Consider the following 21167-nt stretch of genomic DNA (forward strand, 5'->3'; position numbering starts at 1 on the left):
ACAAAGTCTTCTTACCGGTCCAGAGGTCAATACACAGTTGTACAGGTTTATCACAGTAGTAAACCAACAGTACAGCAAAACAGAGCAAAAACAGTAATAGTAGAGAGAGCAGTGAATTCAGAGAGAGAGAAGCTAGTTCCTAGCTCTCTCTTATGGCCATGAGAACACTTACACACCTATTGGCCAATTAACATCTTAAAGTCACAACATCATGGTTAATATATTTTCAACCCAACATTGTAGGCTATCACCATATGCCTAACACACATACTTAACAACTACTTCTGCAAACTAAAATTATATTTATAGTTACAGTATTTCTCATGGAAGTAATTAACATCTTAGTTCAAGCTTTTTCCTGCTGACTCCTGGTCTGGCCTTTCTAAATTACTTTCTGATGAAAGGGATCTGATTCTGATGAAAAGGATCACAGAATAAGGAAATGGTTGAAGGACTTGGAGGTCTCTGTTTCAGGTTTCCATTCAGCCTTGGGGGCCCATTGGCTCCCTGGGGGCTAGTCTGTCCCTTTCTCAGCCTCATCTCACCTCACACCTCTTTTTGCTGTGAGAATGAAATGTGGAAAGCCTCATGTAAGTCAGCTTTTACGTTCATTTAAAAAAAGGTAGAACATAGATTCAAGGTGCTGGTGATGACCTATAAAGCCCTAAATGGCATGGGTCAGGATTACTTACGGGAGCACCTGCTGCTGGCATCAACTTCCCTTCATCCAGTGCGCTCCCACAGAGAGGGCCTCCTCAGGGTGCCATCGGTCAGAGAGTGTCGGCTGGCGGCCCCCAGGGGGAAGGCGTTCTCTGTGGGCGCGCCAGACCTTTGGAATCATTTACCGGTTGAGCTCCGGATGGCTCCTGACCTTCGCTCTTTCCGCCGTGACCTGAAAACTCACCTATTTGAACAAGCCGGCTTGGTCTGATGGGTTTGGGGTATTTTAATTGTAATTTAATTAACTTTTTTACTGCAATTGGGCTATTCTATTTAATTCTCATTTTAACTTTTGTATATTGTATTTCTATTGCATTTTATTGCCCTGTACACCACCCTGAGTCCTTTGGGACAAGGGCGGTATAGTAAATAAATAAATAAATAAATAAATAAATAAATAAATAAATAAATAAATAAATAAATAAATAAATAAATAAATAAATATGTATGTATGTGAAGTGCAATTTAAGAAAAGTGAGAGACGAAATAACATTTTAAAAAAGCTAAAGGGCTCATGAGATGAGTTTATACATTCAGTGTATTTCTTAGGCAATCCTGAAAAGGAAGGTAAAGCCTCCAGAGGACAAATTCATGCCAATGTTCATCTTGCATGGAACAGCGCATTGCCAGGCAAACACAGGTGCTGTCAGTATGTTAATGGGCATTTCTGGATTTCTCAAAATATATAACTGAAAGTTGGAAAGAGCTCTCTTTTTTTTGCACTAAGGCATACTTTGTTTTTCAGCTAAAGGTAAAGGTAAAGGTAAAGGTTCCCCCGCACATGTGTGCTAGTCGTTTCCGACTCTAGGGGCCGGTGCTCATCTCCGTTTCAAAGCCGAAGAGCCAGCGCTTGTCCGAGGACGTCTCCGTGGTCATGTGGCCGGCATGACTAGATGCCAAAGGCGCACGGAACGCTGTTACCTTCCCACCAGCTATAATTTGCTAAATAGGCCAACATGGGCTGGGTTCAACATTACATATCACTAAGCCATAAACAATGGTTAACACAACAAGGTCTAATCCCAAATAACCCGTATTATAGCTTCGCTCAATGTGTGAACTGAGCTTCTGGTTAAATGGGTATATCTGGGAGACTGATTATTCTAGTTTGCCCCAAAAATAAACTGCAGACATTGTTCCTTTTTGTTATTCTCTTACATTTTCCATAATGGCTCATACAGAATTTTTTTAAAAAGTGAATCAATGAAGTAAGCATTTCCCCAAAGGATATTCTCAGATGAATTAATTAGCTCCCTTGTCCTCTAAGAGGAGAGAGTAAGGGAGGGAGGGAGGGAATGGGGGGGGGGAGATTCTTCTTTTCTTTCCAAAAAGAAGAAAATATGAGGTAACAGAGGCAGAATTTATGTAAATACTGAGGTGTGCATTTGAATAAGGATAGAATGAAGTGAGAGAATGTTATCCACAGTACAGGTACCTAAAACCATATAGCAACAAGAATGAGAAAATCCTTAACTTGTGAATGAAGAATAGCTATGGACAAGATACTGCAAAGAAATACTGTTCTATGGGCCATGATAAAATGAAAATCCAAAATCCATAGAAGCAACACCTTTATGAAGTCAACTGAAGTGTTACAAAAAGGTAAAAATTTAGAGTTTCCAAAAATGTCTCCATCAGTCAAGACAGTTAAAAGCAGGGGAGAAAAAGGAATCAGAACAGATTTTCCTAGTCATGGAGCTATACCAATGTACGTTCTTTGTGGGGCAAGATACCAATTGGATCTTAGCAGATACTGAATCTATTACACAAGGGTCTTTCCTAAACTATTCAGATAGGAATAGTATTTTTAACTCATCAGTTTTTGGAAATAAAGCTACCCCCAATATAGGGAGTTCTCAATCACATCTTGGAACTTTCAATCAATTTTATATTTTCTCATATCCCCAGATGGGTTGAACAATAAACACAATGAAAAGAAAAAGAGCTGAAATAATAAATTTCTTATTTTGCACAATTGCCTCCCGCTTTATATTTTTCTCCTTTTATGCTTTGAAGAACTCACATTATCTGATGGTGTGGCATTATTTCTTGTCAGAAAAATAGATCTTCATAAATATAAGACTTTATATTACAGGTTTCTGAAATTCTGTACTTGCTATTTTGTTAATACACATACTGATATAACAGGGAAGAAAATAAATAAATAAATAACTGCAATAGCAGAAATACAGGAAGACCGTGCAAGAATAGAAAAATGTGTAAGAAGGTGGTACAAGAACAGACCAAAGAGAGCATTTTCTGTTAGGAATAAGTCAGGCTATACTTTGGACACTAAAACACTTAATCATCAAATGAATATAATATTACTTACCCTTCATTATCTGCTGTAAAGTTCTGAAACATTTCTTTTCTAGAGAGTCAAGTGCAAACTTATGATCTTACCAAATGGTGACAGAAAGAAAATAAAAGTTTAGCTAGCAGCAGAATGAAGACATTACTCACACATCTTTATCTGCTCACAATTTGACAAATGGCCAGTGCTGGTCTTTATTTGTCAGTGCTCAGCAGAGCGAGTTTGGCAATGAAGAAAACTCATGAAATCATATGGGAAGAGGAAGAAACAAAACTCTTTTTTTTCTTAAGCTAGTTCACATCAGGCACTTGCTGACAGACACATGATAGCTTTTATGTGAACTCTCTAGGTACCAGAAATATTATGCATGTATACCCCCTAGATACATTTTGCATCAAGAATAATGGGCTAATAACGGGAATAACAATAGAAAGGATTGAGAACTTAAATCTGAGTAAGATCTATAGGATTGACTATTTTTTCACATGATACACTATAGAGAATTACTTGCAGTAGTAGAGTAGGGTAGGGTAGGGTAGGGTAGGGTAGAGTAGACTTTATTGGCCAAGTGTGATTGGACACACAAGGAATTTGTCTCCAGTGCATAAGCTCTCATTGTACATACAAACAACAAAGTAATATCATATGTAATCTGCAGTGAGATACAGAAAATAAAAGCATCAAAACTATTGGAGAGCATTTTACCCAGGCTGCCATCGGTGGTACCATCCTGAGCCATATCTAGTAATGGCCTCTTGAACCTGCAAATTAGTTAACTGTTGCAGCATTTACAGAGAATCAACCATAGTTATTCACAGGGAGGGGGTAATAAAAAATTCAAGATGGCAATTTTGACTGTGCAATTAAAAATTGGCATTTTTAACATGCATCATGCATGTGATACATGTAAAAAAACAGCTTTAATTTTGCAACTGTGGCCACCATCTCAAAATGTTGACCAGCTCCATCCATGGGTGCTCCTAGGACCAGCTGTTCTGTTCCATATTCTGATCCAAGGTAAAAAGCACCCAAAATTGATCAAACATCCTGAGTGAGAATGGGACATAAACCTGTGTCAGTCAGTGGAAGAATGGGGTCTTCTCCATTCTTACTTTCTTTTTTCCACAGAAAATGGAAAATGGAGGAGAAAAGTGAGACAGAATTCCTTATCAATTTCAATCACTTTCACTGACTTTTTTGAGCATATATCTTATCATAGCTCATCTTTTTTGTTCTCCTCCTTTAAAAAGTCTAGTGGAATGGCCTTCTCAGGGCCTGGGAAAGAAAATGGCACCTCGTACAATATTGCAGGTTCAGAATCTCTGCACATTCCTCTTTTATGAGGGAAGTGAGTAGTTATTGCCTGTCATGAACCAGGTCTCATTTGAACCCGATTCTGAAGAAGCTGCTCCAGCTGAACCAGTGGAATGTCAACCTCAGAAGAAACCAAGACAGAATCAACCAAGGCTTATCAAATACAGGAACCACCAGAACAGCTGGAGAAGTCAGAAGATGATGTACACAGTCTTCAAATCGTCAAGCGCGATGAGCAGAAGAGTAAAGGCACTTTTAAGGTGACACTTTACCAAGCAAGGAACTGACTGCCTTAACTGAAGTTAAATGGTTGCAGGTTCACTTAAGAGGCAATCATAAGCCATATTTTTCTCCTGGAAGAAACTGTCTGCTTTCTTTTGTTTGGTGTATCACTCCTGTATATTCTGCTTGGACAAAGAAACCTTTAAACTCTGACTTTTCAACAGGTTGATTAATCTGATTTGATTCTTTCCATTTTGGATTGCATTTTGATTACTCTTCTGCATATTCCTGTGGAAAGTGAAATTACTTGGGCAAGGTTTATCTGCAAGAGACTCTGAGTTGTGCTCTTTTGCTTGTCTGCTATTTACTCAGCGTTGATTAAACTGCTACCATCACCTTGCCAACTGTATGACATACCCCTCCCCATTTCATCAACAAGCAAAAGAATTAAGGGATCTTGCTTCTAAAGAATTTAGAAATAATTGGTTAAAATAAATGCACAATATTCAGCTGCTAGGAATTCTGCAATCTAATCTCCTTTCTCCCTTTCAATCAATTTGTTTAACAAGGTTGTAAACTTCAGTTTTGATAGCTATAAGACACTGCAGAGGACTTGTCATTTGACTTGTCAATTCTTCCCTGACAATGGAAACTAGTTTTTCTGTGTTCCAGCTCACCCACTGGAAACAGCTAAACCAGTTTGTTCATGTGTGCCTTTGAGGTAGTTTTTGACTCCCAGTGACTGTTTGCACTAGTCCCTGCAGATTTTGTGACAAGATTTTTCAGAAGTGGTTTGTCATTGTCTTCTTCCTATAGATCAGTGGTGGTGAACCTTTTTGAGACCGAGTGCCCAAACTGCAACCCGAAATCCACTTATGCATTGCTTGGTACCAGGGGCGTGGCCACCGAGTGGACAATGCTCCAGCGACCAGATCTGGGCATCGAAGGCCTGCAAAATCTGCCGTGGGGGGGGGGAGCAAAATCGCTCTGCAGCCCTAGATCTAGGGAGCAGAAGCATTTTGCAGGCCTCCGATGCCCAGATTGGGCCGCTGGAGCATCGTAAAATGATGGCCGGGGGGTAGAGCAGAAGCGTTTTGCAGGCCTCCGATGCCCGGATCAGGCCTCTGGAGCATCGTAAAATCACCCCACGGCCATGGATGTGAACTCCAGAAGCTTTGAAAATGCTTCTGCTGCCCAGATTGGCTGTGGGGGGAGGGGTGTGGCCACTGAGTGGACAATGCTCCAGTGACCAGATCTAGGCATCGGAGGCCTGCAAAATCTGCCATGGTGGGGGAGCAAAATCACTCTGCAGCCCTAGATCTGGGCAGCAGAAGCATTTTTCAGGCCTCCGATGCCCGGATCGGGCTGCTGGAGCATCGTAAAATGATGGGCTGGGGCGGGGCACGAAATTGCTCTGGAGGCTTACCTGGACTTGTGCTGCAGCTGCCTCCACCATCTAGCCTGGATCCGCCCAGCTCTTGCAGCTGCTCCCTGACTCTCAGTGCAGAGAGAAAGAGAGCAAGAGCTCAGGAACACGTGGAAAGGGGGAGGGGCAGCCTGACCCCGCCACCCTCTTGGGTGATGGCACGCGTGCCCACAGGGATGGCTCCACGTGCCACCTGTGGCACGCGTGCCATAGGTTTGCCACCCCTGCTATAGATGAAAGAGACTGACTGGCCCAAGGTCCCCCAGCTAATTTTGTGCCTAGACTAGAACTCAGTCTCTTTGTTTCTCACCTGATGCCTTATCTACTAACCTATCTCTAAACCAGTTGCCAATACCTTATTTCTACCCCATCAACTAATAAATGGGCAGATTGATGAATTTACAAATGTTATTATTCAGATGTTGCTCAACTTGGTCAACAAGAGCAACTGATGAGGGCAACAGGATTCATCTTTTGTTGTTCCTAATTCATGGTCCATGCTATTTCACTCCCCGGGATCATTATCAGACAAGGGAGGATGGATCTCCAGACCTTCTAAAGCCTTTCAACATTCAGTGTGAATTATACTTTTCGTTGAAACCTATTGAGTTTTTCACAGGTTGTATTTGAATGACATTTATTCTTGGATTCTTCATACTTATAAAATAAGCAGTTCCTATAATAGGCACCAATGAACCCATGATAAAAGTACAAAAACCATATATTATGTGGAGGTTTAAGCAATGCTTTGGAAATTTGTGCCAGAACTGATAATTCAAAAATTTATACCAAGGAACATGCAGGAGTTCATTATAGAGTTTAAAATGTATTCCAGGGATGAATTGCCTTTAGATGATCATTTTTGTGTTTAATGAACTGAGAAATGAACTCATTCACCAAGACACCACAGATAATTTACCTGAATTATTTCAATGGCATGTAACTATAGTAAGTTGGAACAGCTGAGATGCATGGGGGGGTAGGGGGTGGGAAGAGATTTTGTACCTCTTCTGTGCTCGTTCTCTTTTCCCACCAATTTTGTGTGATTTCTATGGTAGAACCTCTGAAGCTTGGAGCTAATAAGCCTCCTTCCTTAGTTACAAAATACCAAAGATGCTCCCTTGATTAATTTATTTGTGTTTTAAACTGCTTTAGATACATAATTCTTGCAGATTATTTTACAGTAATAAAAGCATTCACAATGCAACAATAAACAAAAATTGTGAATATCATGCATACTTATAGTTTATGCGTGTACTGTAGCAATATAAGGTACTTTGTACTATCTTGCTCTGCTAAACTTTGTTTCACAAATCAGCTACAAAGTATCATATACTGTATATGAAATCAAGAATCTGGTAGACTTTTGTCATCACCAGCATCTGCACCTGCTTTTTATCAAGAAAAAAGATGGCTCTCAAAAAATGGTTCATTAATTCAGACTGTTGAACTCTGTAAACTTTTAAAGTTCTCTTCTCACTCTGATCTGGAAAAACTAAAAAAAAGGTTTTTTTAAAAAAATAAAATAAAATAAAATTGGATTTATTAAATTGGATTTGCGGAGGGAACCTTACAATTTAACTTGGACAAAGGAGAGACATTAATATTTAATATCCTTTGACACATGTTGTGGAGCTTTGAACATATAGCAATGCTTTTTGGTTTTTCAAATTGTCTCTTGATATTTTATGGGGCATTCTAGACTCCTGCATATTAAGACAAGGGTTTGATTTCTTTCTAGACATAGAGCATAGGAATTGGCCTTGAGGAACAGAAATAAGAGCTACAATAGTCAATATGCAATAGTCAGCTAAAGGGAGCCTGAGACAACAACATATGTGTAATTGACTTGGGTCCCTCTCTAGTTCATACAGGGATAAAGGGAGAGATGGGGGAAGCACATTTAGTCTTGTAAGATTCTGTTACTATTACTTTATAGTAAAAGTAGTACTGACTTATGTGGCATTGACTTCCAAGCCAATTTACATTGAAGGGTTGACACAGTGAGCCAGTTGCCCACATGTGTCAGGAATGTTTGGAAAATACTATCTATACATGACCTGCATGGTTTTTTTTAAGTGCTTTTGCCCTCCCAACTCTGAGTTATTTAGGCCAAAGAATTTCTTAAGAAGGAATTAAGACGGACTCTGCTGAAGTAAATTCCATCCTACACTGATAGTCTCCATGAAATGTCAAAGATGAACAGCATTTTTGGAGATTTTTAAACTTTCTCATGGGTTTTGTATTGGAGTTTGCAGGACTGCATTAGAAGTTTCAATTTACAGAGAAAGGAACTCTTGTTTAAGTAAAGTTTTGAAGCTTAGGAAGCATTCTAGAATTTGAAACATTGTCCTTTGTGCAGTGAATTATCATTTTATTGTGCAAAAGGATGGCTTGAACTTTGCACTGAGTGCTGTTCTCCGTACTATTTTTGCCTTGCACTTTTAATTTCAGCTGCTTTCACATGCTGAATGGAAGTGTTTTTAATAAGATGTTTTGAATGAAGTAGTATTGCCCATGCAGGTTGCTTTCCAATTCTGCAAATATTTTTGGAAGGGTCAGCACACCCCATTTAATTCCAGACTGATTGTAAGAACCCAGAACAGAACCCAGAATTCTGGGAGATTGTGTTGATCAGCTATGTAAACCTTTAATAAGTTGAGCTGACAACTATATTAAAGAGACAACTCTGTTGAAGCTCTGAATCAATAAACCTATGCAATTCTTGTATGGTATTATATTGCTTTCTGTAATGGCTGCATTCACTGGGGTCAACATCCTGAGAAGCAGTAAACAAATTCTGTACACTTTCCTGCTTGCAACATATCCAGTTGCCAAGTTTTTTATAACCTAAGTTCCCCCTTTACTGTTTCAGTGGATAAGGTTAATAAACTCTGCAAGAATCTAGCTTTCTTGATTGCAAGCAGTTCCTATGACTTCAGACCTAGTGTATTTTGCCATTCCTGTTTTTTTCCAGGAACAAATGGCAGACTAGAATAACCAGGGCTTTTTTTCTCATTGAGCGCTCAGAACGGAGTTCCGGCACCTTTTTTGGATGGAACCTTGTAGGGTAGGCAAGGCGGGTTGTATAACATGTGTGAGTTCCGGCACCTTTTTCTTTTACAAAAAAAGCACTGAGAATAACCAACAGAGTATGAGCTGAACCAGTGGCAGCACCGCACAAGCCTGAGCAAGAGATGACTGGAGCTGCAGGGCTGTCAGGGTTCAGTGGAAGCACCAGGATCAGCGCTTCTTCAGGACTGTCAGGGCTCAGTGGAAGTGCCAGGATCAGCGCCAGGCTGCAGCTGGAGCTCGGTGCTGATCCCAGTGCTTCTGCTGAGCCCAGAAGAAGCGCTGATCAGCTGGAAAGCAGCACTGGGCACATCTGCTGAGCCCAAAAGAAGCACCGATCAGCTGGAATGTTGCAGGATCCCCAGGGTCTTGTGATTTACATTCAGATGCTTGGCAACTGATTCATATTTATGACAGTCATACTGTCATGTGAAGTGACCAAAACCTGCTGCAACCACCCAGCAGAGGGGGGGGGGAATAAAAACCAAACACCCCACCCCCACTGCCAATCCTCAACAGAAATGCTCACAACAATGAAAACCTCAGACAGGAGGAAGAGCACCGCCGGGCAGGCAGGCAGGCAGATGTCTTGCTCGGCTGTGGCGTGGGGGGCACTTTTTTCAGTGCCATTGTAACTTCAAACAGTCACTAAGCAAACTGTTGTAAGTCGAGGACTACCTGTACTTCATCACGTTTTTCCTTTTTTTTTTGGTCATCACGTTTTTGACACCTTGCTAGGCGACTGGTGGTACTCGGATGTTGCCATATCCTAAAAGTGGTACAATGGGTAAATAGGTTGAAAAGCCCTGGTATTCGTCTGCTGTCCTTCCTTTGGCTCAACAACGGGACTCCACTTGTATTTTCATCACTCCACCTGTCATGCCATCATGTCGTTCGATGGGAAAGCGAGTCAGCTCTTTCATACATTTATTCATCCAGCGTAAAGATGGTAAAAGGTTAACTCGTTCAGCTAACCTGCGTCGTTGTTCATGTCTCCTCAATGTTTGGTATGGTGGCAGTATCTCCATGTGTTGGTTGAATGGCAACTGGACAGCCAAGCCTCTTTTAGTAAAAGGCACTTTTGGTGGAATCTTGGACAATGAACTCAAGCCCGGCAAAATCAAAAGTGTGGTCGTTCTCAGTTATGTGTGCCCCTACCTGGGAATGTTGCTCCTGACGTCTGACCGCCAAAACATGCTCATGGATTCTGGTCTTGAGACGTTTGGCAGTTTCCCCAACATAGTTGCAATGACAGTCGTTGCAATTGATTTTATAGACCATGGATGATGTCGCCTGTGGATAGTGGTTCTTTAGGGCACATTATCCTAGCGCATAGGGCTTGATTAGGCTCTCTTCTTAAAAACTTCCAGTGTTAAAGTGCCCACAACCTCTGTGTGTAAGTTGCTACTCTGATTAATTGTTCTGTCAGGAAATTTCTCCTTAGTTCTAAGTTGCTTCTCTCCTTGATTAGTTTCCATCTGTTGCTTCTTGTTCAGCCTTCAGGTGCTTTGGAGAATAGACTGACCCCCTCTTCTTTGTGGCAATCACTTAGATATTGGAACATTACTATCAAGTCACACTTAGTCCTTCTTTTCATTCAACTAGACATACCCAATTCCTGCAACCGTTCTTCGTATGTTTTAGCTTTCAGTCCCCTAATAATTTTTGTTGCTCTTCTCTGCACTGTTTCTAGAGTCTCAACATTTTTTTTATATCGTGGTGACCAAAACTTGATGCAATTTACCATCAAATGCGTTTTATTCTAAGAACAATTGTATTAAAATGGATTTAATTACTTATACCAATATGATTTATCCAGATTCAGAAAACAGATTAAAAGTACAACAGGAATTTCACAATGAAGTAATTTATCATGGTAACTGTATTTACAAATAACTGGAAAAATAAAGTGATTTCAAAAAACAAGGGGAAAAGATTGAGAAGAATTGACAGAATTTGAAATATTTTTACAGTCTCCTGGAAGGGCTGTAGTTTGCCACCAATTTTTCATGGAATTTTTATGAAAAACATACAGCCTTTTCCTAGTATATCCCTTGACTTCATGATAATTTTTTTCCTTTGTAAGCCTTTTTATTCTTGAACAAAGTCAAGAATGGCAGAGCTCAGTGAAAGCATTCTATGAGGTTAAATGGAAAGTCTCACAAATGTATAAGATTCCTAGCTAAGCATCCTGAAATTTGGAAATACCACAACTCTAATATTGGAAAAATTCTCAAGTTGGGAACTCATAAAACCAGCTATTCTGAAATGTGTATAACAGTACAGTATTTTTTTTGTTGAGAAACTCATATGGATGTTTTCTGCTGACAAATTTCAATATACAGTATGGAAAAATGCAGGGTGCCTAATCTGTGTTTGCATAAACAGCTAACTAGATGGCCACCACTAAAAGGCATTATAGGGCATTGAAATGATTCTCGGAAAAGAAATACCTTCTAACAATTTGTCTGCAACGTTGATATTCCCCCCCCAAAAAAAATGCTCAGCCCACATCATCTTTATGATTTTTTTAAGAACTTCCAGGCAGTTAGATCTGTTATTTTATGTTTGCTCCATGTTCCTGTAAGCCGGTATTGTATAGGTATACATGTTTTCCATAATATTCAGACAAGAGGCAAAAAAGGGCACAGATGTGTACAAATGTTGCTTGCCCAATTGTTTCCTATTTGCAGAATGCTGCCACAAAAATGTAATTATCACGAAACACCACATTGCTTGCATCATAGCATATTAGTAAAGGTAAAGGTTCCCCCGCACATACGTGCTAGTCGTTTCCAACTCTACGGGCCGGTGCTCATCTCCGTTTCAAAGCCAAAGAGCCAGCGCTTGTCCGAGGACGTCTCCGTAGTCATGTGGCCGGCATGACTAGACGCCAAAGGCGCACAGAACGCTGTTACCTTCCCACCGTAGTGGTCCCTATTTTTCTACTTGCATTTTTACGTGCTTTCGAACTGCTAGGTTCGCAGAAGCATATTAGACCGAAGCAAAAAAAATGCACTGGCAAGGATGAGAGAGCCCAAAATTTACATATTTATTAATTATACTGTAATTGAATGCATTGTGAGGATGTTTATATAAACTGTATATCTTTTGTTTATACACTTCAAAGGCCAAAAAGAAGCAAATGGTATTACAACTTAGCATGTTATCCAAATAGATTTATACATCACAAGCGTTATGCAAATAGTACCAAACCACGATATCCTATGCATTTATGTAATGTCTAGGTTCAGTGCAGGAAAAACCCCTAAACTGATAAAATCGTATATTAAAATATCCATTTGTGATCACATGGACAAGAATCACCTGAGGAATGCGACTGGCTGGACCTTTTCACACAGCACATAATTTATTCTGCTACTTGTTAAATTTGTTTTCCGCCCATCTCCCTATGGGGCTACAATTCAGCTAGCTGAAATACACGATGACCGCCACTAACTTGGATGGTGTTTAACTTTGTAAAAGATAGTTCAAACCACTAATAAATTTGAAGCACCTCGTTGGGGGCAACATCCCTACAAATAGCAATTACAGGAGGGAGTTGTGTTTGCACCTCCCTCTGGGATATCCCAGAGGAATCTTGACGGGCCACCCTAAGAACACAAAAGACCGACCTAAATTGGGCTAGCAATAATCCAGCAGTGTTCCTAATTTCAAAGTACGTTCAATCTGCACCATCTTTTTAAGTAACAAGAAGCGAGATGCGCCTTCGGCAGAGGACACCGCTCTCTGGAGCGATGGCTGAAGCTCTCGTTAAGCCCGTGGCTCGGCCCCGCTATAAAGAGACGGCCGCCTTGCAGGCATCAATTAGCCCAGGGGTAGGCAGCCTCTGCTGGAGAAGACTCCTGCGAGTTCCTTGGACTGCAAGGCGATCAAACCGGTCAGTCCTAGAGGAGATCAACCCTGACTGCTCTTTAGAAGGCCAGATCCTGAAGCTAAAACTCAAATACTTTGGCCACCTAATGAGAAGGAAGGAGTCACTGGAGAAGAGCCTAATGCTGGGAAAGATTGAGGGCAATAGAAGAAGGGGACGACAGAGAATGAGGTGGCTGGATGGAGTCACTGAAGCAGTAGGTGTGAGCTTAAATGGACTCCAGAAGATGGTAGAGGACAGGAAGGCCTGGAGGAACATTGTCCATAGGGTCGCGATGGGTCGGACACGACTTCGCAACTAACAACAACAGGCAGCCTCGGCTCTTTTCTGACTCGTGGACTTCAACTCCCAGAATTCCTGAGCCAGCCAAGCTGGCTCAGGAATTCTGGGAGTTGAAGTCCACGAGTCAGAAAAGAGCCGAGGTTTGCCTACCCCTGAATTAGCCCTGTCCCAGCCGAGGCAAGCGGGAAGATTTTCCTTCTAACCCGGACTACTACCGACGATGCTACCTAGGTGTGGGGGGTAACAGAATGTCTGCCAGGAAGAAGAAAAAAAAACAAACAAACCCTCCCCCTCCCCAAACTCAGACAGCACCAAGGACCCCCCCCCCTCATTTCAACCCTGAGCACAAACAAACAAAAGGTTCTCCTTTATTGGGACCCTCCTGAGAAAAACAGGCCGCCAGGCCAATCAAAAGCCGCGCCCAGGCGAGGCAGCCCGGGGCGGGCGGGGCGGGGGTGGGGCGCCCATTCGCCAAGAAGCCCGAGCAGGCGCCGCCCCTCTCCCGATTGCGCCACCTGCTTGCTCCCCGCTGCCGTCACCCTCGCGCCTCGCCTCGCCTCACATGACCGGGAGCACGTGACCAGGCCCCAGTCGGGTCTGTCAGGTGAACGGCGTTGCGCGGAGGGAGGGAGGGAGGGAGTCACATGACTCTTCCTCCAGGGCGCTTTCTGGCTTTCTGCTCGCTCATGTTAGCCGAGTAGCCTTTCGCGGAGCCTTTTTTCCCCCCTCGGCCTGCCATGGGGCGCGCCGCCTTCGCCGCAGCGTGCGGGGCTGCTGCGCTCGGGCTCCGGCTCCGCTGGCTGCCTTCCCTCTTCTTGCTTCTCCTCCCGGGCCAGAAGGGAGACCTCCCCACCACCGTAGCGGCCCAGGACGCCTTCAATTACCAGGATCTATGCCGGTAAATGCCAGCCCCTCCCTTCCAACGCCGCTTTTTGCTAGGGAGAGCTGCAGCTCCCCCAGGAACCTTTGAGTAGGAAAGGTTTGGGAAGGAATTGTCCCGGGTTGTGGCCGGGTGCCCTCGTAGTTTCCTCTTTTGGCGAGCAACAGGGACGTGTTGAAGCTGAAATATACATTTGCGCGACTTCCTTAAAGAGGGCTTTCGCCTTTAGATTTCCAAGTGCTTTTCCTGCGCTTCCTCTGATTTTTTTTACCCCATGGTTCAAAGAGGAACTGCGATTTTTAAAAAAAGTGAACAACGTTGGCGTTTCAGATAACCCAGCATCATCTTCTTCAACTTGGGTTTCCCCGAAAAGCTCGCTGCATGTCATTTACTATCGTATGCTAGTTTGGAGGCAGGAATTTTAGTTTCCCTGAGGGTGAACGGCTGCAATCATTTGTGTTGTGTTGTGTTGTCTCCTAAACTTTTCTTAAGGTAAAATTCCTAAGCTTAAGAAAAAGTTCTGGAACGTGTTTGCGTAATATTTCTCTTATTAAATGCTGTTGCAGAATGCAGTTAATTTCTTTGTTCAGATTTCCTCCGTAAGTGTACCAACAAACATTGTTTTGTGGCTAGAGATCAGAGGTGTTGAACAATCTTTAAATATAGGGGCTATTGTGAACCTAAAGAGCAAGAAAAACCTGTTCGTTTCCCAAGATAGGCAACCGAAAAGAGATTGGGGTGAAAGAAAATAACTTTCACATAAGGGAATGAACTGGTTTTTAATACTTCCTGCTGGGACCTCTTGGATTGCAGATAAATGGCTCCCAGTTCAATGTGTATGCAATATGTTAAGTTATGGTTGGTTTAACCAATTTAATACATGGGTTTTTACAACATGCTAAGCCATGTGAGAACCATAAAAATAATTTACATAATTAAGCATGTTATGTGAACCAGGCATATATGTAATATAACAGATATGTTAAGGTGAAAGATTAACTGAAGTTGCTCTATAGTACTACAGTACACCAGTATTTGGCTATATAGCTTAAATAGTTGTTTAAAATGAGCAACAGTTCTTCAGAGGGATAGACTGGAAATTTTCTCAACTTTTCCTGATGATGCTAAGAATACATGCACTCTCCACAATTTTTTTCTGGAAGGCATCATTCCAGACTCTGGTTAGTTTAGTTAGGATATATAGCTAGTTTACATGCTCCGTACTACGGTAGTACATTCACCAAAGACATAACTCTAGGATTTGGTATCACCTCTGTTATTTTGGTATGCTGTAAAAGCTTGAAGAATAAGTAATATTAAATCTCTGCCTCCTCAGTGTACAGTCTAAGGCAGGGGTAGGCAACCTCGGCTCTTTTATGACTCATGGACTTCAACTCCCAGAATTCCTGAGCCAGCTGGCTCAGGAATTCTGGGAGTTGAAGTCCATGAGTCATAAAAGAGCCGAGGTTGCCTACCCCTGGTCTAAGGCAATACCAAAGAAATTATACTCAATGTATAGAAGAACAATGTCAGCAAACAAAGAAGTGTAGTGATATGCAGGCTCTCTTGTTTTTAACTGAGTCAGTTAATGGTAATAGTTTCTTTTAAATGGTATCTCCTCTGTGATATCTTCTATTCCTTCTTGCTTTATTACAGAATTTGTAAGCTCAGTTGTGATTGTAAGCCAAGGACTACGTATATTGGCATTTTATCTGTGCCAAGATTTTTAAAAAGTTTTAAAATTGTGGGTGAGGGCACTAGTTGTTTCAAAACTGCTATATGTACCGTAGTAGGTTTAGTCAGTTTGGCTATTGTTGGGAGTTGTAATTCAGCAAAAGGTTATTAATTCTCAATTCTACATTCTCATCTGTCTCGAATGTAATATATTATGGGACACATTATTATTGCCTGTAGTTAAAAAACCATTATATTTACACCAGTAACCAATTTTCCCATCATTCTGTGTACCTGCTTCTAAGTAAGGCAGTATTTAAAATGTAAATTTCACCACACATTTGATTGTCAAATTTTATTTTTTTTGAAATATCAGGCTGTGTGACAAAATGACAAATTTAGGTCTTAGATTTGATTAAGCATGGCTTAATTGAATCTGCAGCAAATACAGCCTTTATTTTAGAAATATTTTGTTGCAATGGTTAAGCTCCAAGGCTAGAAACTGGGAGATCCTGTATTCTAGTCCTGTCTTAGGGCACAAAACCAGGCATGTTGTCTCAGCTCTAGGATGAAGGCCATGGCAAACCAGTTTTAAACATTTTGCCTAGTCCCTGACTAAGGACTAGTCAGGACTAGAAAATTGCCAGGAGCCAAGATTGACTTGGAGGCACCAAAAACATGCCATCACTTTTATTTACAAATCATACTGAGTGAACCTTCATAATGCCCAAATCCATAAACAAGTAAGCCACATTTTAGCTTAGTTTGTTGTGTTTATCCAGTATTGTCATCACAGAAGACTTATTTGTACACAGAGGAAGTAAGTAGTCCCATTTTCAAATCAACTACTTATGTATTGTCAGCTGACTTATCTCTTCAGTTGTGCTTGAATGTCCCATAATGCTATTGATGCCTCAATAATATATTGGCTGCTATTTAGCTTAGCTACCTTGGAAGACTATGTAATAACTGAAAAATTGCTTAGTTAATACATGTGATGATGTTTTCAAGATAGTTATTTTGACTTTAAAATCGTTAATTTTATATTCTCTATTTATATAACATTAATCTAGGGGGCAATCAATCTTCCTGATACTGTTATCCCCCAAAGTAGCAAAATGAATTTGTGCAACCTTCCATCATTAATCCATCAATTGGATTGGGCAAGAAATACACCATTTTTTAAAAAATCAGATTTCATTTGATAAATTCATTACAGTAGTGGTATAACTTGTTTGGGGATGGTGAAAACATCCTATTGAAGCCTGATTTGAAAACTTCAGGTGCTGGTTGCATGCAGTATGCTAAGCCTGATTCAGACCAACTACATAATGGCTTATATACGTATGAATTTGGTCATTGTATAATCATCATCAAGGTTCATTTGCCAAAGTGAATACTCGCTTTCTTTCATAAATTTGACAAACACATCTTTGTTCTGAGCTGGAAGGGAAGTAAAATATCTTCATAGTTTTGATAAGTTTTTAAAGTGCTTTTAGTATCTTGCAAACAATACATGGCATGCTCAAGGAAAGCCTTCTGAGATTAGAACTACAGAACAGACCATTGGGGGGGCGGGGGGGGGCTGTGCATACCCTGAAAAGGTATTTCAAGCTCAGGAGAGGAGTTAACAGCTGAGCAGCATGAGATCAGTGATTAAAACTATCCTTGGAAGATACAAGAGTTTCCTATTGTCACTTCTTCTCATCCAAACATAGAATGAATTTGCAGCAACCTGACAAATTAACAAATATGTTTTTGTATGTAGCACAGTTATCAAAACTTGCTAATTGAATATATTTTTCTAATAAGAGTTAAATACGATTATTTTTTTGTTAGAGTGCCATAGAAGCCCTGCAAATAAATAAGTAAATAGTAATACTTCACAGGTAGTCCTGGACTTATGATCCATCATTTAATGACTGTTTGAATTTACAACAGTGTGGAAAGGGAGGTTTTATAGTCTGTAAAGCACTTTCAGCCATTGTAAAATGTCATGCCACTCCCACTCACCTCCAGTCGTGTGATGAAGATCTGAGTGCTTGGCAACCTCTTCACACTTAAGACCGGTTGCCAAGCCCTCCCAGTGATTTGACCGCCATTTGCAAACTTCTCTGGCTTCCCTAGAAAGTCAGTGGGGAAGTTGGCATGGAAAATTGAAAGCTGCCACCTCCTGCCAAAGGATTTCACCTCTCTTCAGTGAGCATATATGGAAATCCTTTGCTGCAGAAACAAAGAGCAGGGAGGAAATGGGAACTCCTTTGCTGGGCTGAAGAAACAAAGCATGGATTGCAAAGATCTGAGTTTCATTTCTCCAGCCCAGTGCAGGAGTTCCCTTTCATGCATGGAGGGGAGGGGAACTTCTGTGTTGGGATGGACAAACAAAATAATTCAGAAATCCAAGCTCCATTCCTGCACCTCACCGCAGGTCTTCCGTTCTGCACACACAGGAGAGCTGTCTGCCCTCCTTTGGCAGGCAGTTCTTTTATTCCATCTACTTAAGGACTGCAAATGGAAGAGTTGAGATTGCAGTCGTTAAGCAAAGTGGTCATGTAGGCATCTCATGTAACAACCGCTTTACTCAACAACCAAGGTTCTAATCTCAATTTTGGTCATAAGTTGACTATCTGTAAAAAAAAAGACCCATGTGTCTGACCAAACCCTTAATTTTTATGGATAGGATGATCTCGTCATGTTATAAAATTGACTTGAATTAGAGGATAATCTCAGTGAGGACAGAAAGACCACATTTTGTAATATTAAACAGTTCTTTCTTTGTGTACTTTAAGACATCCTGGTTGAGTGACAGTCACATGACTGAGAACAAAGCGCAGAAAATTTTTTAAGTACGGTATAGTTCACAGCAGTTAGCTCCAATGTTTGAATCAGTTTTTGTGGTTGTGATTCATCTAGTTAGCTGTCTAGGCCTATAGCTGAATCATTTAAAATGTTTTCCTCTCTGCAGGGGTTTCTTATGGAAAAAATGGTGCCCATATTATTTGAGGGCCAAAGGATTTATTTACAGATATTATGGAAAGTTTATGCCTAACCACATAGCAGATAAACAACATTAGGGAAATATTTTTTGAGAAGAATGTAGGCATTTCAAAAAATGTATGCAGTGAAAAAACATTAACTGGTACCTGTTTTTATGAAGGTAGTAAGCGGATAGCTCTTTTTTTATCAAGCACTTGGAGCATAATTGGTGATTAATTAGAAACCAGGTGGAGATTTGAGGGGTCCTTGGTGCTCTCTGAGCTTGCTTGTTTTCTTGCAGATGTTTCATTACCCAAACTAGGTAACATCATTAGTGCTACTGCTAAGCTTGTAAGCCGCCCTGAGTCTTCGGAGAAGGGCAGGATATAAATGGAATTAAAAAAAAATTAAAAAAATAAAAGGAGTGCTGTTTGCTGTCAGTTTATATTCTAGTGGCTTGCCTGTCGCTGTCCGTGAGGGGTGGTCTTAGAGATTCTTTGATTGGGGTGTTTTCTGTTGGCTTCTTTGGTAGTTTCTTTTTCTTTTTTATTGAAAAGTTTTAAAATACATTTTAAAAACATAAACTCCCTCCCTCCCCCTCCCCCCCACTTCCCCTCCCTCCCCCCCTCCGACTTCCCAGAGCTGAATACAGGGTGTTAACTTTTACAAACTTAAGCTAAAATATGCTAACTAACTAAAAAAAAACCACTTTAAATTCTATCGCACTTTAACTCCCCTTAAACATAACTAAATAACTAAATAATAATAACTAAATAATAATACATCTTATAATACTAATGCTCATTCATACGCTAAATGAAACTTTTTAGTCCCATATTTATCCATCTTCACCATTCCAAAATATATCTCTGTTGCGATTGTTCTTTCAAATATGCTGAGATTTTTGCCATTTCTGCCAGGTTTGAAATTTTTAAAGTCCACTCTTCTATCATAGGCAGGTCCTCCTTCTTCCAATATTGAGATACCAAAAGTCTTGCTGCCATTATTAAATTCAACATCAATTTGGTTTCTATAGCAGTACAATCTGTAATAATACCCAACAGAAATAACTGTGGAGAAAACCTTATCTTTTTCTTAAATATTTTCTGCATATTCCACCAAATTTTAATCCAAAAAGCTTTAACTTTTTTGCAAGTCCACCATATATGATAATATGTTGCATCATCACAACCACACCTCCTACATTTAGGCTGATAATTTGGATACATACATGCTAATTTTTTAGGATCTAAATGCCATCTATAAAACATTTTATAAAAATTCTCTCTTAAATTTTGTGCCTGTGTGAATTTTACATTTCTGACCCAAATTTTCCCCCAAACATCCATCGTTATTGGTTCTTGAATATTCTGGGCCCATTTTATCATACAATCTTTAACAAGTTCCATTTCTGAATCTATTTCTATCAATGCATTATATATCCTTCTTATATGTGCAGGACTTTGATCTCTAATTTGTTTTACCAAATTTTCATCAGTTGTCAAAATACCAATTTTCTGGTCTTCTTTGCATCTAGCTTGTAACTGCCCATACTGAAACCAGGTCTGAACTATTTTTTCTTCTTTTAAAATATTAAACGACTTTAATTGCCATACATTCCTTTCCATTCTAAGAATTTCTTTATATGTAGTCACATGTTTAAATCCCACACTTATATTTTCTATTGCGTGTTTAGGTATTGCCCAAATTGGTATTTTATAATTATATCGATATTTTTTCCAAACTCGCAACAGAGCATACCTTAATATATGAGTCTTAAAAATATTATCCACCTTCTTATCATACAACAAATATGCATGCCAACCATATAATAAATCACATCCCTCAATATTCAATAATCTTCATTGTGTTAAATTAAACCAATCACTAATTGATGATAAAACCGCAGCCTCATAATATAATTTAAAATTGGGCATTTTAAGACCACCTCTTTCACGTATATCTTGCATTATCTTAAGTTTTACTCTCGGTCTTTTCCCTGCCCAAACAAATTTATTAATAGCTTTCTGCCATTCTTCCAAATCTGAGTCTTTTTTAAGTATAGGTATCATTTGAAACAAGAATAAAAATTTTGGTAAGACATTCATTTTCACTGTTGCAATTCTTCCCAATAAAGACAATTGTAATTTTCTCCAACTATCTAACTCTGTTTGTACTTTTAACCATAACAATTCATAATTATTTTTATATAATTTCACATTTGAAACTGAAATATATACCCCTAAATATTTAATCTTTTTAACAATTTCAAATCCTGTTAATTTTCCTAGGACTTCCTTTTGTTCTATAGTCATATTTTTAGACAGTATTTTAGTTTTTTGCCTATTTATCTTAAATCCAGAAACTTTTCCATATTGCAAAATTATCTCCA

General features: G+C 40.1%; 1 protein-coding gene across 1 annotated transcript in view; it reads left to right on the forward strand.

The window, feature by feature from the left end:
* The first annotated feature begins 13901 nt into the window (after positions 1-13901).
* The window catches only part of IGF2R (insulin like growth factor 2 receptor), a 100632-nt gene continuing 93366 nt past the window's right edge, over positions 13902-21167 (forward strand). Inside the window, exon 1 of the mRNA XM_081338775.1 lies at positions 13902-14143. Within this exon, the coding sequence (XP_081194901.1) occupies positions 13983-14143 (161 nt within the window). The 5' untranslated portion in view covers positions 13902-13982. The remainder of the gene's footprint in view (positions 14144-21167) is intronic.

Source organism: Vipera berus, assembly GCF_964194415.1.
Source record: "Vipera berus genome assembly, chromosome: 1".
NCBI classification, from domain to species: Eukaryota; Metazoa; Chordata; class Lepidosauria; order Squamata; family Viperidae; genus Vipera; species Vipera berus.